The 17,497-nt window shown below is 35.6% G+C and overlaps 4 protein-coding genes across 5 annotated transcripts in view; 1 reads left to right on the top strand and 3 right to left on the bottom strand.

Annotated features, from left to right (window-relative positions):
• Nucleotides 1-3,374: 3,374 nt before the first annotated feature.
• LOC108904242 (mpv17-like protein 2) lies at nucleotides 3,375-4,459 on the bottom strand. Its single transcript, XM_018706713.1, has 3 exons — nucleotides 4,019-4,459; nucleotides 3,729-3,967; nucleotides 3,375-3,604 (listed from the first exon to the last, which is right to left on the bottom strand). The coding sequence occupies exons 1-3, from the start codon at nucleotides 4,242-4,244 to the stop codon at nucleotides 3,422-3,424; spliced, it is 648 nt and encodes a 215-aa protein (XP_018562229.1). The 5' UTR covers nucleotides 4,245-4,459; the 3' UTR covers nucleotides 3,375-3,421.
• Nucleotides 4,460-8,575: 4,116 nt separating this feature from the next.
• LOC108904245 (mpv17-like protein 2) lies at nucleotides 8,576-9,787 on the bottom strand. The gene is made up of 3 exons (XM_018706717.1): nucleotides 9,216-9,787; nucleotides 8,930-9,168; nucleotides 8,576-8,813 (listed from the first exon to the last, which is right to left on the bottom strand). The coding sequence occupies exons 1-3, from the start codon at nucleotides 9,295-9,297 to the stop codon at nucleotides 8,631-8,633; spliced, it is 504 nt and encodes a 167-aa protein (XP_018562233.1). The 5' UTR covers nucleotides 9,298-9,787; the 3' UTR covers nucleotides 8,576-8,630.
• A 312-nt stretch (nucleotides 9,788-10,099) lies between these two features.
• Nucleotides 10,100-17,497, top strand: part of LOC108904273 (protein FAM107B) — a 129,255-nt gene continuing 121,857 nt past the window's right edge. Inside the window, exons 1-2 of the mRNA XM_018706756.1 lie at nucleotides 10,100-10,176; nucleotides 10,271-10,376. Coding sequence (XP_018562272.1) covers nucleotides 10,335-10,376 — 42 coding nt within the window. The 5' untranslated portion in view covers nucleotides 10,100-10,176; nucleotides 10,271-10,334. The remainder of the gene's footprint in view (nucleotides 10,177-10,270; nucleotides 10,377-17,497) is intronic.
• LOC108904272 (mpv17-like protein 2) lies at nucleotides 10,407-12,605 on the bottom strand. Of its 2 annotated transcripts, none has more exons than XM_018706754.1 (4): nucleotides 12,460-12,605; nucleotides 11,064-11,340; nucleotides 10,772-11,010; nucleotides 10,407-10,644 (listed from the first exon to the last, which is right to left on the bottom strand). In XM_018706754.1, the coding sequence occupies exons 2-4, from the start codon at nucleotides 11,293-11,295 to the stop codon at nucleotides 10,513-10,515; spliced, it is 603 nt and encodes a 200-aa protein (XP_018562270.1). In that variant the 5' UTR covers nucleotides 11,296-11,340; nucleotides 12,460-12,605; the 3' UTR covers nucleotides 10,407-10,512. The 2 variants fall into 2 exon arrangements, with proteins under 2 accessions (XP_018562270.1, XP_018562269.1); XM_018706753.1 differs by lacking the exon at nucleotides 12,460-12,605 and adding an exon at nucleotides 11,545-11,623.

Genomic DNA, 17,497 nt, shown 5'->3' with positions numbered 1-17,497 from the left:
TAACAATAAACACAAATCATGCATGTACCAAATTTGGTTGATCTATATGTTACGGCATTGCTGAAATATTATTGTTTTTCAAAATTTAACACTCATGATCAGAGGCCAATATCTCTTCAACGGTACATTCCAGAAAACAAATCGGCATATTTTAAGATCCTCTACACGTGCCTGCTCTGTGTAGGTAGAGTTATGAAACACCCTGTAGAAAGCAGTTATGAAAATAATGGTAATTTATTTATATTTTACACGAGACCATCGTTTAAAATTATTAATGTTATGAAATTAACATATATTTTTTTCATTTGCAAAAAGATTCGCTCGCATGTTACCCGCCCTCTGATATTAACAGCGACAGCGGCCGGTGAAATAAGCGCTGGGGCAATACTAGCTTCCCCGATTTAAGTGGGGCAACAACTATTTAATTTTTTGTCGGAGTCTGCACCAGCATCTCCCCGTGGATACCATCCTCAATTTCTTTCATATCTTCTGAAGAGGTGCAGTTGGTCGGCGTTTCGAACAGCAATTTGAGATGATTTATTAACGCAGAAATACCTAACACAGAAAAGCTTGCTGCACGTACAGTATACTCAGCTAATTTTCCGCTCGTTTTTCTATCGTTAAGAATAATCAACCCAAGAAATATTGTAGAAGAACATGCATATTACTGCTTCAAAGTATCTTAGTAAGAAATTTAACAGTTATATTTTTATTCAATATGCCAGAGTGACGGAAGTTCAAAATTTGACGCTGTCTCTCTTACTGGGGACAGACCTTTCAAACATTATACACTATAATGTTAAAGAATCGCTCTATCCGAATATGTAAGACAATTTTTCGTGGTCCCCCTTGTCTTTCGACCCAAAAAAATTTGGTCGCATATTTAAATTTCTTAAAAATTATCAGTCCACTAGAAAGTCATTAAATTTAGAAACTTTTTGTCGCTTTATACTTTTTTTCGTAAAAGGCAATGTTTTCGAGAAAAATGTCAAAATGTGGTCGATTGCATATCGTGGTTCGCCATTTCCCTCAAAAACATTGCGTTTTACGAAACAAATATCAAGAGATGAAAAAGTTTCTAAATTCAATGGCATCTAGTTAACTAAAAATTTAAAAAAAATCAAATTTGCGACCAAATTTTTCTGGTTCCAAAGACAAGGGGGCCCACGAAAAAGTATCTTAAGGGGGTTTCTCGGCAAAAAGCGTAGCACTGTGAGATTCCACATGTCATAAAACCCCTGTGTACCAAATTTAGTGATTCTCGTACAACATGGTTTTGAGATATAAAAAAAACTTCTTAGGGGCAGATCCGAAAGAGGGGGCCAGTTGGCAAAAAGAAAAAATACGGGTCCCCTAAATTTGTCTTAAGAATCTAAGACCAAATTTTGTTGCATGAATTTCGGGACACCCTGTACATTAAATTGTTGCTGTTGATATGTCCAAATTTTTTTTTATACATCTCCAAGTTACTGAATAAACATATCTTCACAGAGATAGTGATTATTTTGACCTACGACCTCATACCTTGACAGAAATTCATCCGACTGTCCTACTTCATTGATATATTTAGTCCCCTTTACTTACATCTCGATATAATATGCAGTAATTTCTTAAATATTAAAAAAAATACCCCGAGTCAGAATATACACTTTTTATTTAAGCATTTTAGGCTAAAATCTCCATATTTTGGGTAAAGGCTTCTGAAGAATAAGTAAATTCTAACATATACTTATGCAACACACATTACACTAGTTATACAGGGTGTTAAAAAAAGAGTGTAAAATATTTCAGGAGGTAATAGTATGAACCAAAATAAGCAGAAAAGCCTTAAAACATGGGTCCGCAAAGTAACGATTGCGAAGATATGGACCACTATTCGTTTTTCAAACATTTTATTTTATTAGGAATAAACCGACAAACGAAGCTTTTAACAAACAAAAAACAAAGTTACAGAAGATGTTCAAAGTGCCTTCCGTACATTTCCAAGCAGGCACGACATCTTCGTCTCAACGATATTCGAACTCTTTCGAAAACACCCTCCTTGGTTTGGATTTCTTTACACTTTTGATTAATCCGTAGCTGCAGCTCTTCCAGGCTATTTACAGGAGTACCATACACTAATGTCTTCAAATATCCCCAAACAAAGAAATCTAGAGGGTTCAGATCAGGCGATCTTGGAGGCCATAAAACAGGCCCAGCCCTTCCTACCCATCTATGTGGAAAAGTTTGGTGTAAATGCTCTCTAACGGCCATGGAAAAATGAGCTGGAGCACCATCATGCTGGAACCACATTTGTTGCCTCTGATTCAAAGGAATGTCTTCCAAAAACTCATACAGTGTGTTCTGCAGAAAGTTGAGGTAAGCAGCGCCTGTTAATCGGTTTGGTAAAACAACAGGACCTAGAAACCTGTCACCTACAATACCCATCCAAATGTTTAATGAAAAATATGCGTATTGTGAAAATTAAACACTCCATTTCTTGTGAACCCGGCCTCATCAGTAAAAAGAATGTTTGCAAGAAAACGAGGGTCTTCAGCATCATGACGTAGAAACCAGCGGCAAAAAACCAAACGTGCTTGATGATCATTTATTGGATTTAAGGCCTGTACTCGTTGCACATGGTATGGATAAAGCAGTTGCTCGTGAAGGATTCTCCAAACAAGAGGACCACTAATTCCTACCTCGGCTGATATTCTCCGCACACTCGTACCTGGATTCTGCTCTACCAGTGCTAGAATTTCTTAGTCTGCTCTAGGAGTGGATACCGACCTTGGTCTTCCGGATAAATGGCACTGTTTGCTCAAGGAACCGGTATCACGCAATCTTTGGTGAATTCTTCCAAACGTGCGTTGTGAAGGAATCTGGCGATTTGGATAAGCGTCAACATAAAGACGTCGCGCTTCGGTAGCGTTCCCATTAGCACGGCCATACATGAAATGCATGTCTGTTAATTCTGCGTTAGAGTAACCAGCCATAGCGAAAGAAAACTTGTGCACTGAGAACAACTGTCAAATACGTACTGTTTATTTCACTAAACATCAACCAACTATTATAAGAAAATACACGTTTATGCAAAATAAAAAAAGGGGCTAAAAAACATAAAACATTCCATATCTCCGCAACCGTTACTTTGCGGACCCATGTTTATTAAGACTTTTCTGCTTATTTTGGTTCATACTATTACCTCCTTAAATATTTTACACTCTTTTTTTAACACCCTGTATATGTAGAATCGGGACTAATAAGGCTCAAATTTTTCATGACTGTACTTTTAAATTTATTGTGGTTTACAATTGAATCAGTATTTTACAGTACAGTGCAAAGTTGACTGCTGTTGACTCCTCGTGAAAAATGACAATAAAAAATAATATAAATAGGCAAAAATTAATTTAATTTCATAAATAAATATATATAAAATAATTTAGCTCTGATCTCTGTCAAGTATAAATTTCTGTACATATTCTTCTGCCATTTCCCTGTGTTTGATGTATGATAGAAAGACATTATATAACATTGTTACAAAATTTATATAAAAAACTTGGTACTTTCGTGGAACATAGTAAAAATTGATAAATTGTGTTGGGGGCCATACAAACCAATCCATCTAAAAAAAATACAGTTAATAAATATATTTATAAAGCAAAGAATATATTTTAAAGCAACCGGCAATATTTTAAAACGGAATGGCTTTTATAATCACAATAGAGATAATAAGTATTATTACATACCACATAGACTTCAGCGAATTTATTTTTAAGTTCTTCATTACATTCTTTAACCGGCTTTAACTCCAAGGCACCCATACTATAGAAGAAAGCAGCTATGCAAATAGGACTCATAACAAATTGATCTATCAGAATTTTTTTTGTTACAGTGGCCAAATTTCTGGCCGGCATAGCTTTACCCAGCCATACATAGAAATAGTGATGTATGGGCCCCAAACCTAAACCTACGATAAACATTCGAGCTGAAAATAATGATTATATAAACTGACAACACCAAACTCGTAATACCATACTTAACCGTCCATAGTCATATCTTTGAGGTAGTTTATTCTGGCGGTATTCAATTTCTTGCTGACATACATCTCCAATCAACATGAGGACACTGGAGCTGACGGTATTCGTTAATAGTAAATATTTCCCAAACGCCAAAGTTACACTAGATCGAATTGGCGACTGTGTAGGTTTTGTCTGTGATACATATCTAACAATATTTGTAACGCAACTTTTGAACCTGAACATGTTCTTTAATATTGCAGTTTAAGTAAAATTTGAGGTTATGTAAGGGAATACGTTTTCGAAAACTAATTCCTTAATCACAGCAAAATACTGATAATCCCCGCGAATGTAATTGTAGTTATTGTAATATAAAGTTTACATTGCTAATCCACTGCTTCATGGTCTGAACTAAGTATTTTGAACATAACACATACAAGTTGCGTCATATTTGAAATTGACAAAAATCATCTGTCAAATCAGATAAGAATAAGATAGATGATAGATGTTTAGAGGATTAGAGGCTGAGCTTAGTCCTGATTAAACATTAAAAGTCAAGATAGCTAAAATAATGGATTTTGTTAACAGTGCGTTGCGTAAAGACAGCTAATCCACTTTGTTTTGAAATTCCCCGTATGCGCGTTTTTCTTGATAATTAACAAAAGAAATTAAATTGATAAGGTTAAGTAAGGTTAGTTTTTCTATGGGAAAGCGTACGAAAAGACCTAAATCGTAATCATTATTAATTCTTTCTTTCGGGTGCCATTTTTGGATCTAAACGCGTTATGATGATCCCAAAATCATGTTCGTAGTTTTCTTGTTTCCGGATCAAGTCAGATTATGATCGGTAATCGAATTCTCCTTCCCCTATGAATCAAACTTTTTCTGTGATTCGAACTTTTGTTTTGATCACGATCACATATTTAATATAACTTTACAATTGTGATGGTTCCGTTTTTCTCTAAGAAGGCAGTTACTATTTTTATTTTAATTGTACACGGAAGAATAGGTAAACCTAAACGATATTTAAAATTAAATCAAATGTCAATAGTAAACAAATCCTGTTCTCTTCGACATTCAGAGACTGGATCTGGTATCTGGTACTGGTCGCCAGTGTTGCCAGATGGAAATTTCTGTCAACAGTAGGAATGTAGCCAAAAAAACAGGAGATTTCTTTTTTCAACAGGAGATTTTAATAAATATATTTTTTAATAGAGGAACACATGCACAAAATATAGCAAAATATTATATTTATATAATATATAAATGTAGGAGTTCGTTTAATAGTTTGCAATTACATCGGTACGTCACGTGATTTTATAACTGTCAGTTGTCAAAATAAAAAATCCCAGAATCCCGCTGTAGTAAACGAACGAAACGAGACGCCTTCTGTTAGGCCCAGTTCATATAAACGCGAATTGCGGATTAAAAATTTAAATATGTACATGAACTGCAATATCAGTAAAAGATCTTGCATGAACTCGGCTACAGAAAATATAACGGGACTGAAAATATTAACAACTGACGAACACAGTGCCGTTAGAGAACAGTGTCGTACTAAAATATTCTTATTCTGAGGAAAATTAGTATAATCAACAGAAGATTTCATAGAGAAACCAGAAGAATAGACATCGAGACTAAAAACAGTGTGCTCATTGTGAAAACAGTAGAACAGGAGAGTGAGAGTGAAAACAGGAGATCTCCTGTTAAAACAGGAGATCTGGTAACACTGCTGGTCACATACTTCTGTAGATAGATAGGATAGATCATATAAATTTATTTAGTCATATGGGATAGATGATAGAAGTATGTGGATCTAGTTCGTGTTTGTCTGATTGTGATTCTGTGATCATGATTCAAAGCTGAGAGCAAAAGAAAACGACTATTATCTAACTATATCACATTCGGCCACAATCTTCGAGCATATACCTACTAGAGGCAGCCTTCAATGCTAAATGAAATGAGCGAACAGACGTGCGAGAGAGAAAGCAAATAAAACTATTAGTGAGAGAGATAGCTAGTGGTTTTATTTGCTTTCTCTCTCTGACGTTTGTTCGCTCATTTAGCATTGAAGGCTGCCTCTAGTAGGTATATGATCGAAGGGCACAATAGGCCTAATAAGGCCGCGGTGCTATGGGACTTTCAGAACCAACCACTAGGGAAAAGAAGAATAGGATTATACTCTATATTATTATATTGATTAGTATCTATTCTGCACAGCGGCCCGACGCGTCGACAGAGAGCCAGACATTGACATAATCCCCCCCGCAACACCTGACGAACTAAGACTGACAATACGCAGACTTAAAAACAGAAAAGCCCCCGGACCCGACAATATACATAACACGACACTTAAACGACTACCACACAAGGGCCTCATGGCCCTACTAAACATAACAAACGCGACACTCAGACTAAGACACTTCCCTACCCGCTGGAAAACAGCAAACATAATCCTTATCTCAAAACCCAACAAAGATCACACCATCCCATCCAACTACCGGCCCATTAGCCTGCTCCCGGCTATGAGCAAAGTGGTAGAAAAAATTATCCTAACCCGTCTAAGAACCCACTCCCAAGAACTGCAAGTCATTCCAGACGAGCAGTTCGCCTTCCGACCCAATCACTCCACTGAACTCCAAATCCTTCGCCTTACCGAGCACATCACGGCGGCCTTCAACAGGGGACAGTACACTGGTGCTGTCTTCCTGGACGTCGCAAAGGCCTTCGATACGGTTTGGCATGAAGGCCTACTGATGAAAATGCTCACCAACCAATATCCCATATCCTTTACCAAACTCATAAAATCCTACCTACACCACCGAAAATTCCGCATCCAAATCCAAGATTCCCTTTCCACCACCCGTCCCATGGAGGCCGGTGTCCCCCAGGGCACCGTCCTGTCTCCACACCTATACACCATTTACAACTCCGACATCCCACATCCCCCCAACACCAACATATACTTATACGCCGACGACCTGACAATCACATCCCAATCCGTAGATCCTAGATATTCCGTCTCCCTCCTCCAAAACTCCTTAGACCAACTTGAAACCTGGTGCAACAGGTGGAAAGTCAAAATTAATCCCAACAAAAGTTCGGCTATCCTTTTTACCAAACGAAAAATCCCACAAAACCTCGACAGACTGACACTATCCCAGGAACCTATCTCCTGGAATCGACAAACACGATACCTGGGCGTGACGATGGACCAGCGTCTCACGTGGAAACCGCACATCGTGGAGACGGTGGCGCGAGCGAAGACCACCAGGGCTAGGCTCTATCCCTTACTCAAAGGTGGAAACACCCTCAGTTTAAGGAATAAGCGAACGCTTATCAAGGTGGTACTTCAACCGCAGCTAACCTACGCCTCCACGGCGTGGGGTCACGCGGCAAAAAGCCACTTAAAGTCATTACAGGCTGTGGAAAACATAGCCCTCCGCACGGCCACCGACGCGCCCTGGTACGTAAGAAACACTGACATATTACGAGACTTACAATACACAAACGCTACACAGACAATAAGACAAAACGCGGAGAAACGGTTTGACGTAGCCGCTAGACATGACAATCCCCTCCTCAGGCAAGCCGTTGACTACGTACCCGACGTGACCGACAAACACAAAAGACCTAGACACCAACTTTTTGACCCCGGGTGACCCCCCCAACGACCGCCCGCTAACCTTTTCTGTTTCAGAGACAGCCAGGATCAAGAAACGAAGACAACGACACACACACACATACACACCCCCCATACCCTCCTTACCCCTCCCCTCCCGCGCTGGCCTAAGGGCCACCTTAGCTAAGCGCATTCCAGGCTGCATAGCCGCACTACCCTACCCAACCATAATACACATAAACATGACACTACCCCCGGGGTTTACACAGACGAGCCGGCGAAGCAAGAAGAGCGCCAGAAGAAAGGGCCCTAGCCGGCGGGGCCCAGCCAGGACAAAAGGAGGTCCCACAAAGCGCCTACACCGGCCGCATTTGCGGTCGGGGTAGACGACGGATGGGGCCCACCTACGAAGGCTGTCCAGGCCTACACGAGATGAGGCAGGATAAAGAGGGATAATCCCCCTCGATTCCAAATCATTGAGGCCAATTTCTAGCCATGGAATAATGGCGCGTATTCTGCACAATAGACAGGTGGCATCACGCTTCACACGTTTGTAATTTTAGCATTTCTAGCTTCCTTTGTAATAATTGACTTCCGTGCCACCTCTTAACCAGCTGCTCAACTATTCGCAATTCTACCATTTTGTGAAAGATATCTACACTACGAACTAGAAACTTGCTGAAAAAATAATCATTATTTTTTATTTTAGAATTGAATTCATCAAAATACCTATCTTATAAACTTTATCTGTAAGTCAGCTATATATTATAGAAATAGAAGTTTTGTCATTAATGGGTTATAAAAGAAGGAATTATCACATTGAAAAAAAATACATTCCAAAATAGTTTCGTTTCTTATGCAACACACAATAGTCAAGATCAAATTTAAATAATTTTTTTGTCAATAGAGATCTGAAAAGTAATAACTCAGGAAAAATATACATAAAAAAGTAATATAAATTGGTAAATATTAATTTAATTTTATAAACATACAATTCATAAATAAAAATATTAACTTTGTCCTTTGTCTAACTTTAATTTATATGCATTTTCTTCTGCCGTTTCCCTATGTTTAATGTACGATAGGAACACATTATATAACATCGATATAAAATTTGTATAAAAAGCTTGGTACTTTAGTGGAACATAGCAGAAATTGATAAGCTGTGTTGGGGTCCATACTAACCAATCCAACTAAAAAATATAAAATAATATATATTTTTAAAGCAACCGGTGGCTATAAAACAGTGTTCTAGAATGAATTGCCTTTTGTAATTACATATATACAAATGGCGATGATTATTACGTACCACATAAACTGTGACAAATTTATTTTTAAGTTCTTTATTACATTCCTTAATTGGTTTCGACTCCAAGGCACCCATACTATAGAAGAAAGCAGCTATGCAAATAGGACTCATAACAAATTGATCTATGAGAATTTTTTTTGTTAAAGTTGCCAAATTTCTGGCCGGCATAGCTTTACCCAGCCATACAAAGAAATAGTGATTTAGGGGCCCGAAACCTAAACCTATTGTAAACATTCGAGCTGAAAATAAAATTATATAAACTGAAAAAACCTAATTCATAACATACTTAAACGTCCATAGTCATATCTTTGAGGTAGTTTCTTCTGACGGTACTCGATTTCCTGCTGATATAAATCTCCCATTATCATAAGAACACCAGAACTGACAGTATTTGTTAATAGTAAATATTTACCAAAGGCTAAAGTCGCAATATTTGATCGAATTGGCAACTTTGTAGAGTTTCTTCTTGATACATATCTAACAATATTCGTAATGCAGCTATTAATCCTGAACGTGTTTTCTAATACCGCAATTTAAATAAAATTTGAGTTCATGTAATGGAACATGTGTTTGAAAATTAACTACTTAATCATAATCATAGATAAGATAATATATATATAATAAATCATAATAAATACAAATGTAAATTAAGGAGTCCCGTTTTGTAGCGCTGATGCACTGGAGTCTAGTAACGAAATTGGCTTACAATATCCAATGTCGCACGTCTTTCCTGTTTCATATTTTACTTGAAGATTGGAGATCTATTTTATGTTTTGTGTTTGAGACTACACTCCCTGCTTTACTTATTTAAATCCTTAAAATATAGAATATTGTGTTTATTGTGTCTAAACTTAAATCAGCGCCATCAGAAACAGAAACAGTTCATACAGATCTGACATTTGACATTTGACCAGTGTTGCCAGATGGAAATTTCTGTCAACAGTAGAAACAGGGAGACTAGATAGAGACTGAGAGAGTCTCCATGAGGCGATGTAGAAACTAGAAAGCCACAAAAATGAAATCTTCATTACCGATTCTTAACTGTTTATGATATGGCTTAAATATTTCTCGATAGATGACTCTGTTTCAAAAAAACGCTGAGTTTTCTGTTATCTGTGACCGTGGTGCTGCCGTGTTTATAAATGGCAGCTTCTTTGCACAATTTGGTGTAAATAAACAGTGATTTTGCTTTTAAAATAATACTGCTGTGTTATTTTTAAACTGCCGTTGCATTGGTTTAATAAGAGGTTAGTACAAATTAGGTTATAATGAAATTGCCATAATGTTTCATTCATGAAAAGAAAAGAAATAGACTTTTCATGATGCTTTGTTTCCTTCCAGTGCAAAAATTCAAGAAAATATTTCACATACAACATAAGTTAGGGATGAGAGGTGGTTTTGTAACATGCTTGATACACCAGATGTTAAACAAAGTGCAGATAAAAAGGTAGGCATCATTATATTATTTTATTGACATTCAATATAATGCAAATTAAACAATAATATTTAGATATAGTACATATTAAGTAAATAACTGTATTTGCAATATTACACCTTGGGTTTGACATTCTGTTTAAACGTTTTTAATTATGTTTAAAGTAAGACAGGAACATACTGTACACTAACGCTATAGCATTTACGTAAAAGACTTGGTATTTCACAGGAACATAATAGAAATTGATAAATTGTGATGGAGCACATAGAAAAAAGTCCATCTGAAAATTAAGACATTATTTTCATGTAGTATCTACTATTAATATCTACATATTTTCCCTACTAACATAATAATTTCTTTCTAATATGTATATCTTTTATGAGTCGTTATATGTAGCTTCAGCTTACCACATAAACGTCCCAGAATTTACTTTTTAATTCTTTTGTACACTCTGGTAATGATTTTGATTCCATAAGGCCCATACCATAAAAGAATATAATTATGCAGAGGGGAGACATTATTATTTGATCTAATATTAATTTTCTTCTTGCCGTTTTCTTACTTCTATCTGGCATAATTTTGGCCATCCATATATAAAAATAATGATTTATTGACCCAAATGCTAAACCAATTAAGAACATACGATCTAAAATCAACAATTATTTTTAATTGATTAACAAATGTTCATAAGAAACATACTTAGCCGCCCATAATCATATCTTTTAGTCAATTTCTTGTTTTGGTATTCGATTTCTTGCTGCAAGCAATCTCCTAATAACATAAGAACGCCAGAGCTGATGGTGTTCGTCACGAATAAATATTTGCCAAAGGCCAATGATATACCAACTCGAATGGGTGATGGTCTACATCTTGATGAGGACATATATCTCACCGTAGTTGGAAATTTAATCTTCAGTAGATTTTTTAACATTGCAATTTGTGCCTGTTTTCGGGATGTGATCCATAACAAATATTCCTGCAAACGAACCATTCAAGAATAATAAATGTAAGTTGTATGTGCCAATACTACAAGAAATTAGTAGCATGGTAGTTAAATTGACGTTATATTTACACTGTAATGGGGTACAAAACGCTGTGACAGAATTAACAAAATTAATATAAAAATAAAAGGATAGTAAATCTACTCTATTCGTGCATAAAATTAGGTTTAAATAGTTACATATTGCCACAATATTTTGAAAGTTATCTATCCATAGAATTATCGATTGACCCTTCTATTTCAAGAAATCGGCCATTGAGGTTAAGCGGGAAAAACGAAATTGGTTTCTGTATGCGCGGAGTATAACAAGTTGCATACAGCTGAACATGTATATTTTCCATTTGTATGGTTTGCTTCTGATTATTTTGTTCGGACTTAATTATTTTTTTGTCTTCATTTGTATAATTTTTTCGAATTAATGGATCTTGTAAGAGCGTAAAACTTTATCTGTTAATGTTTAGAAAATACCATTACTTTCTTATACAAAAAATGTATGTTATTCTATTATCAATACGCTGATGCTTCTGAACATCTTGTGCGTTTATGATGCATTTCCTGTATATTAAGTTACAAAGAAAAGGATGTGTTACTTAATTATCGCAGTTCATGCTTTTATTGTTGACGAACTGGAAGGTTATACATTTCTGACGAAGCGTCATTTCTAACCGACGTGTGTTGCGTTTTCGAATTATTGTAATTATTGTAATGAACAACAACTTAAATTTTATTATCCACACTGAAAGTTCTGCAGTAATAACGTTGTTTATGCACCCAGTTCCGCTACTTTAATGGCACATGTGTATATAACAACTTTTAGTTCTTTAGGCTGTTCCTTTTTTAATCAGTCATGGGAAAGTGAGTTACTGTGTTCTGTTACGCGCTAACATAGTTATGTTAATTCGTGTAAGCAACGGTTGGTTATTATTTTTTTTAGGTTCTACACGTACTTACATGCGACTAATTAACTTCTATATGACCTTTGTTCTAATTTTATATAAATTTCCGTACATATTATAACAAAACAATTACTATTCACTCGTTTATATGCAATTTTGGCGACACCAAATCATGAAAAAGTAAAAATCTGCTTCTTACCTTAGTTTCATAACCTACGATTCTGTAACAGCCTTGGTATAACTTGCAATTTTTTTTTCCAGAGAAAATTTGTTAGAGGAAATAATTAAAATAATTTTTAGACCATTAATTTAAAACCGAATTAGCCCAATAATTTGAATGTCATACGTAAAATTTCATCGTGATTTATAGACGCCCAGCTGACATCACTGCCACAGCGTAGTTGACAGTTTGGTTATACAGGGGGTCCCAGTATTCCTTGTGCATGCAACTACCTGCTCTTCTTGGGGTTAAAATATCGTTGTAATAATAATTGTAAGTTTATCGACCTAAGGTAGATAGTTTATTTAGCATCAAGTAAAAATAAAATTTTTATGATAATAGTTGCACAAATGATATGAACTGACTTTTAAAAATCGCTTTAAACTAATTGTAAGAAAGGAAAATGTTGTCCAGTCGGTATCTGTTTTAAAAGTAGGTTGTGTGGATGTTTCATAGTAACGCTAATTTTTGTTGGAAATACTTCTAAATATTATGTAAAATGATAATGGCGATATGCGGCCGCTGAAAAAGTTGTGCATAATTGTTAGCCCAAGAAAATGTAAAAAAATGAAAAAAGGCGCATTTTTCTCCCTTTCATGTATAACTCGGAGAATATTGACATTAGAGAAAATATAGTCAAAGGAAAAAAGTTTTGAGATTCTCTTCAAAATAAAAGTCCGAAATTTTTATGTGCATTATTATTGCTGCAATACAGTATAGACCGAAAAAAAGTAGATAATGAATCTAGTTGCAATTATTTTGCTGTAAAACGACCTTGACAGTAGTTTGTGTTCGTTACTTCTTGAGATTTCAATTGCTGCAGGAGCATATTCGTGATATAAAGGTAAATATGACTTTATAACGCTAGAAAATGTTATTATATTTTCCTACTTTCCATAAGTAGTAAATTTCCTTGTACTTTAACAAGTCTATTTTCATTTTTGTGAAATATTATTAATATAAAAGTTTTCTTAGCTGAATTTTCTATATATTATGTACGGTTTTACCGTGAGAGAATATTGAAAAATAAGTATAATTCTGGATTTTCTTAATGAACAATTTAATTGTACGAAATCTACCCGGCCGATTTCGATGAAAAAATTTCTGCAGTACTACCCTATCATGAAGTACTCAGAACCATACTTTTTATATGGCTGCTCTAAAGTCAAGATCGGAAATAAATTCATGAAAAAAACATATTTTTTCACGATTTTTTTTGCCTCTACTGTATTGCAGCAACAATAATGCACATAAAATTTTATTTTGAAGAGAATCTCAAAACGAAACTTTTTTCCTTTGACTATAAGGGAGAAAAATGCGCCTTTAAATTTTTTTTTGACATTTTCTTGCGTATATCGCAATTATCATTTTACAACTATTTCCAATAAAAATTAGCGTTACTAATGTAAAATATTCATCCCGAAACATGTTATGTATTTTAAGAAAAAAAAAAAAAAAAACAATTGGAGAGTTTCTAGTCAACATTAATGTTTCATGTCAACTTTAAAACGCTTTGTCAGATTTAGATGAAATTTAGTGTTTGAATGAATAGTTTTAGTAAAATTCAAAGATCCACAACTTGTCCATTATGTCCGTCATTAGAAAAGAAAACAGCCACCTGCAGAAGCAATTATCTAATTGCTGTTTCACTTAACATCCCATTTATGTGATATCTATAATTATATTATCCGCAGTTACAAGAGCGCTTTTGAAATAATCATTGGAAATTTAATAGATGGTTAGCGATTACGCCGCCTCTTATTTACATTTTATTGGCGATTTTCTACGGACTGATCGGGTAATTAGTCACTTGGTTGCATAGATCCACAATCGGTCCGTTGTTGACAGGCGTGATAATTGCCCGATTAGGATGGTTGGGACACATTAGCTGGTTCCATCCTTTTTGTGTAACTTCTCGTGTTGCAAGATCAGCAACATCTCTGGAGATCGATCGACCGTTGCTGAGGACCTGCTCATCTTCGCAATCGAGCAAAAGAAAAGTGTGAGTGCCAGGGGCGGCTCCTCCATAAGTGTCGCATAACCGGCGAAATTATAGCAGAAATATAACACCAAGACAACTAAATTCATATTTTTACCAAAATTCGTTATAATAAATATAAAATTATTATTATTTTAATACTATCACTAATGACCAACCCAAACTATACTAAAACGTAAAACAACAGTAATCAGTAGCCTTCAAAAATAATCGAATCGGATTGACGCTGTTGAAATACGGGCAGCAGCTCAAATCCTCACTTATCTTATGAACGTGAAAGTTCGGATTAAGGGCCCCATATTCTTTAAATAGTGTTTTCCGCAAAGACAAATAATTTCAAACATTTAATAACTGAATAATCTAAAGCTTATCAAATAACAGGAATGTTATGTCATGCCACCTGAGTATTTTCAAAGACGCCGCAGTAAAACGAATAAACAGGTGCAAAAACGATCAAACCATCAAGGTTTTAGGTACTGAAATCTACGAAAATACTAACTTTTTTATATATAACATCACATGTAAATATTCTTATAACATTTACTTGCTTAGTCCTACATATAAAATTGTTTACTTTTATTTATAAGTACGTGAAAATAATTCTTAAAATGTGGGGTTAGGATAACAGCAAACGCATGTTTTACAAACGCTTTTTTTTTAGTTATTATTTTATTTGAGTAAATTAAATGGTAACAATGAATAAACAAAACATCAAGGATTTTATTTTTGGGCTTACTTTTGTTCTACACGTTTTACTTTTAAAGATTTCAGTACCTAAAAACGCCAGAAATTTCACTATTTCTCGGCCAGAAATATGGCCACCTTAAGTTGAAGCTCAATCGGGTTTGCTTCGAATGTCATCAAATAACTGCATCTCAAGCAGCCCAGCCGGCAGTTTTGTATCTTCGTGACTCTTGACGGTATAACTTTGTTTTGTTGTTTCTCTGCCGCTCTGCTAATTTAGATCTAGAAGTATGTAGTTACTTTAAATAATAAATGGAATTTAAATTGTGTTAAATTAAATTTCACAAACTCAATTATTATCATTAACAGTACCTCTGGCCTAAGGGGTTCGGTGTCGGCGTCTTCATGGTCACTCTGGAATAATACAGTATATTAAACACTTTTTTTACCTTGAATCAACTGTGATAATACACAAAATTGTCGTGAATTTACTCATGAAGCAAAATTGTAAGAATACAGCTGATTCATAACTTATCCAAAAAAATTTGGGAATAGATGCGTCGTGAAAAATGGAGTCAATGTCACAAAAAAAAATTGTAAAATCCTTATAGTTTTCGAGAAAAAAATTATTGAAATTGTAGTATTTTTAATTTTTACATTGCTGGGCCACTGTAGTCTCTAGCGCCATTCGCCCACGTGGTTCCAGGCGATTCCGAATACTGAAATCCGATTTTAGTATTATCGTTGTTGCGATAGTGTTTACATTAGTTTTTCAAGTGTCAAAAATGGCTTAAGTGTATAGCAACTCGGAGTTGATGGATATCGTTTTAATTTGTGGTACACCAGACAATATTTGTGTTATCGTGAAGCATTTGTGTTAGTTGGTAGAAACTGGGTAAAACGGACCCAAATGTGTTTACACGTCGGCGGACAAAATTTTGAATAGTTGTCATGGGCGTAGCTAGGATTTTTACTAGGGGTGGGCCTAGGGCTGCAAGCTCTATGGAGGCTTCTAAAAAAACCGCACGCATTTCAAAACCGAGGCCTAAAAAATGCACGCACTTCAAAACCTAAACACTTTTTCGTTTGATTCGAAAAGAAAAAAAAGGTATGTATCGGTAGATCGCAATGAGCGACAGCCGTTAAGACCCGGGAAATGTATTTAAGCACAGATATAAAAATCAACCTTATTCGGGCGCTGCCCAGGCACCACTGTCACAAACAACACCCTCTTTTAGTTTCGGCATTCCGGGCTACATTATATATTCATAAATTACATTATCTCAAGGGCAAATATACACTTGGCTGGCGTATTCCGTGTGAACAGCTGAGGTTTGATTCAAAGCATCCATAATAGTTTTCATTTCATAATAAAATATATATACTGATTGATTCCTATTATTATTACAATACTTCAAAAATAAACAAGTGTTACAATTATTACCGTTCTTCCTCGCTCTTATGTTATATGATAAAATCGTCTTCGTTATCCATCTCCTTGCCTTTTGAATTTATTGTGAATGTATCTATTTGCTTATTTTATTACTTCTAATTTATTAGGTATTTACTCGGATACTTCTCAAAGTACGCAGAATGCATATTATAATGATGTATAACTTTTGAAGGATAGGATTTATACAGTACGTACGTACTGCAGATAGCAGGTAAAATCACCTTTCTGCTAATAGCAGGGCAAACGTTCAAACAAACGAACAACTTTACTCAACGAAACAAATTACGTTCCTTATATTTACATATTTTATTTGCTTTATCTCGGCCTCGGTTGTCAACTGAAAACAAGCAACCAGCCAGCGTTGCCTGTTGCCTGTTTAAATACGGTCGGACTAATAAACTCGGATTCAGCTGGTGCATTTTCTCGTCTTGCCTGTTCCTGAGACAGGTAAAAACTGCATTTTTTTAGTGTCGGGGGTCTCGTCCTTGCCCTAAGAGCTGTCACTCGTCTGGGGGAGCAATTTTTAGAGTCGGAGGTATGCAAAGTGGATTGATCTGTGGAAAATAAAAATATCTAGTTGCAGAGAACAAATGCCGTTTGGAATTGTTTGAAAAGTGTTTTTTTTTTGTGTTTTTTGCGATACAGGGTGTTACATAAATGATAAAAAATATGTCTTGACGTGATGCAAGTTATCAGTTTGATTTGGATTTGGGTTATTTCTTGAGAAAACAATCTCGTCATCAATATCTAGCTCAAGGGTCTGTTGAGGTTGGCGGGAGGGGAGAGACGCCCGATTATCCCGGTCGATATGAGGGTGTAAGGTCACCTTTATACGTCAAGGCATAATCCAACCGATTAAAATCCACGACCGTAGTCCTTAC

This window comes from Anoplophora glabripennis, unplaced genomic scaffold, assembly GCF_000390285.2.
Source record: "Anoplophora glabripennis isolate ALB-LARVAE unplaced genomic scaffold, Agla_2.0 scaffold46, whole genome shotgun sequence".
Classification (NCBI taxonomy): domain Eukaryota; kingdom Metazoa; phylum Arthropoda; class Insecta; order Coleoptera; family Cerambycidae; genus Anoplophora; species Anoplophora glabripennis.
This window is presented reverse-complemented; position numbering and strand designations above follow the sequence as displayed.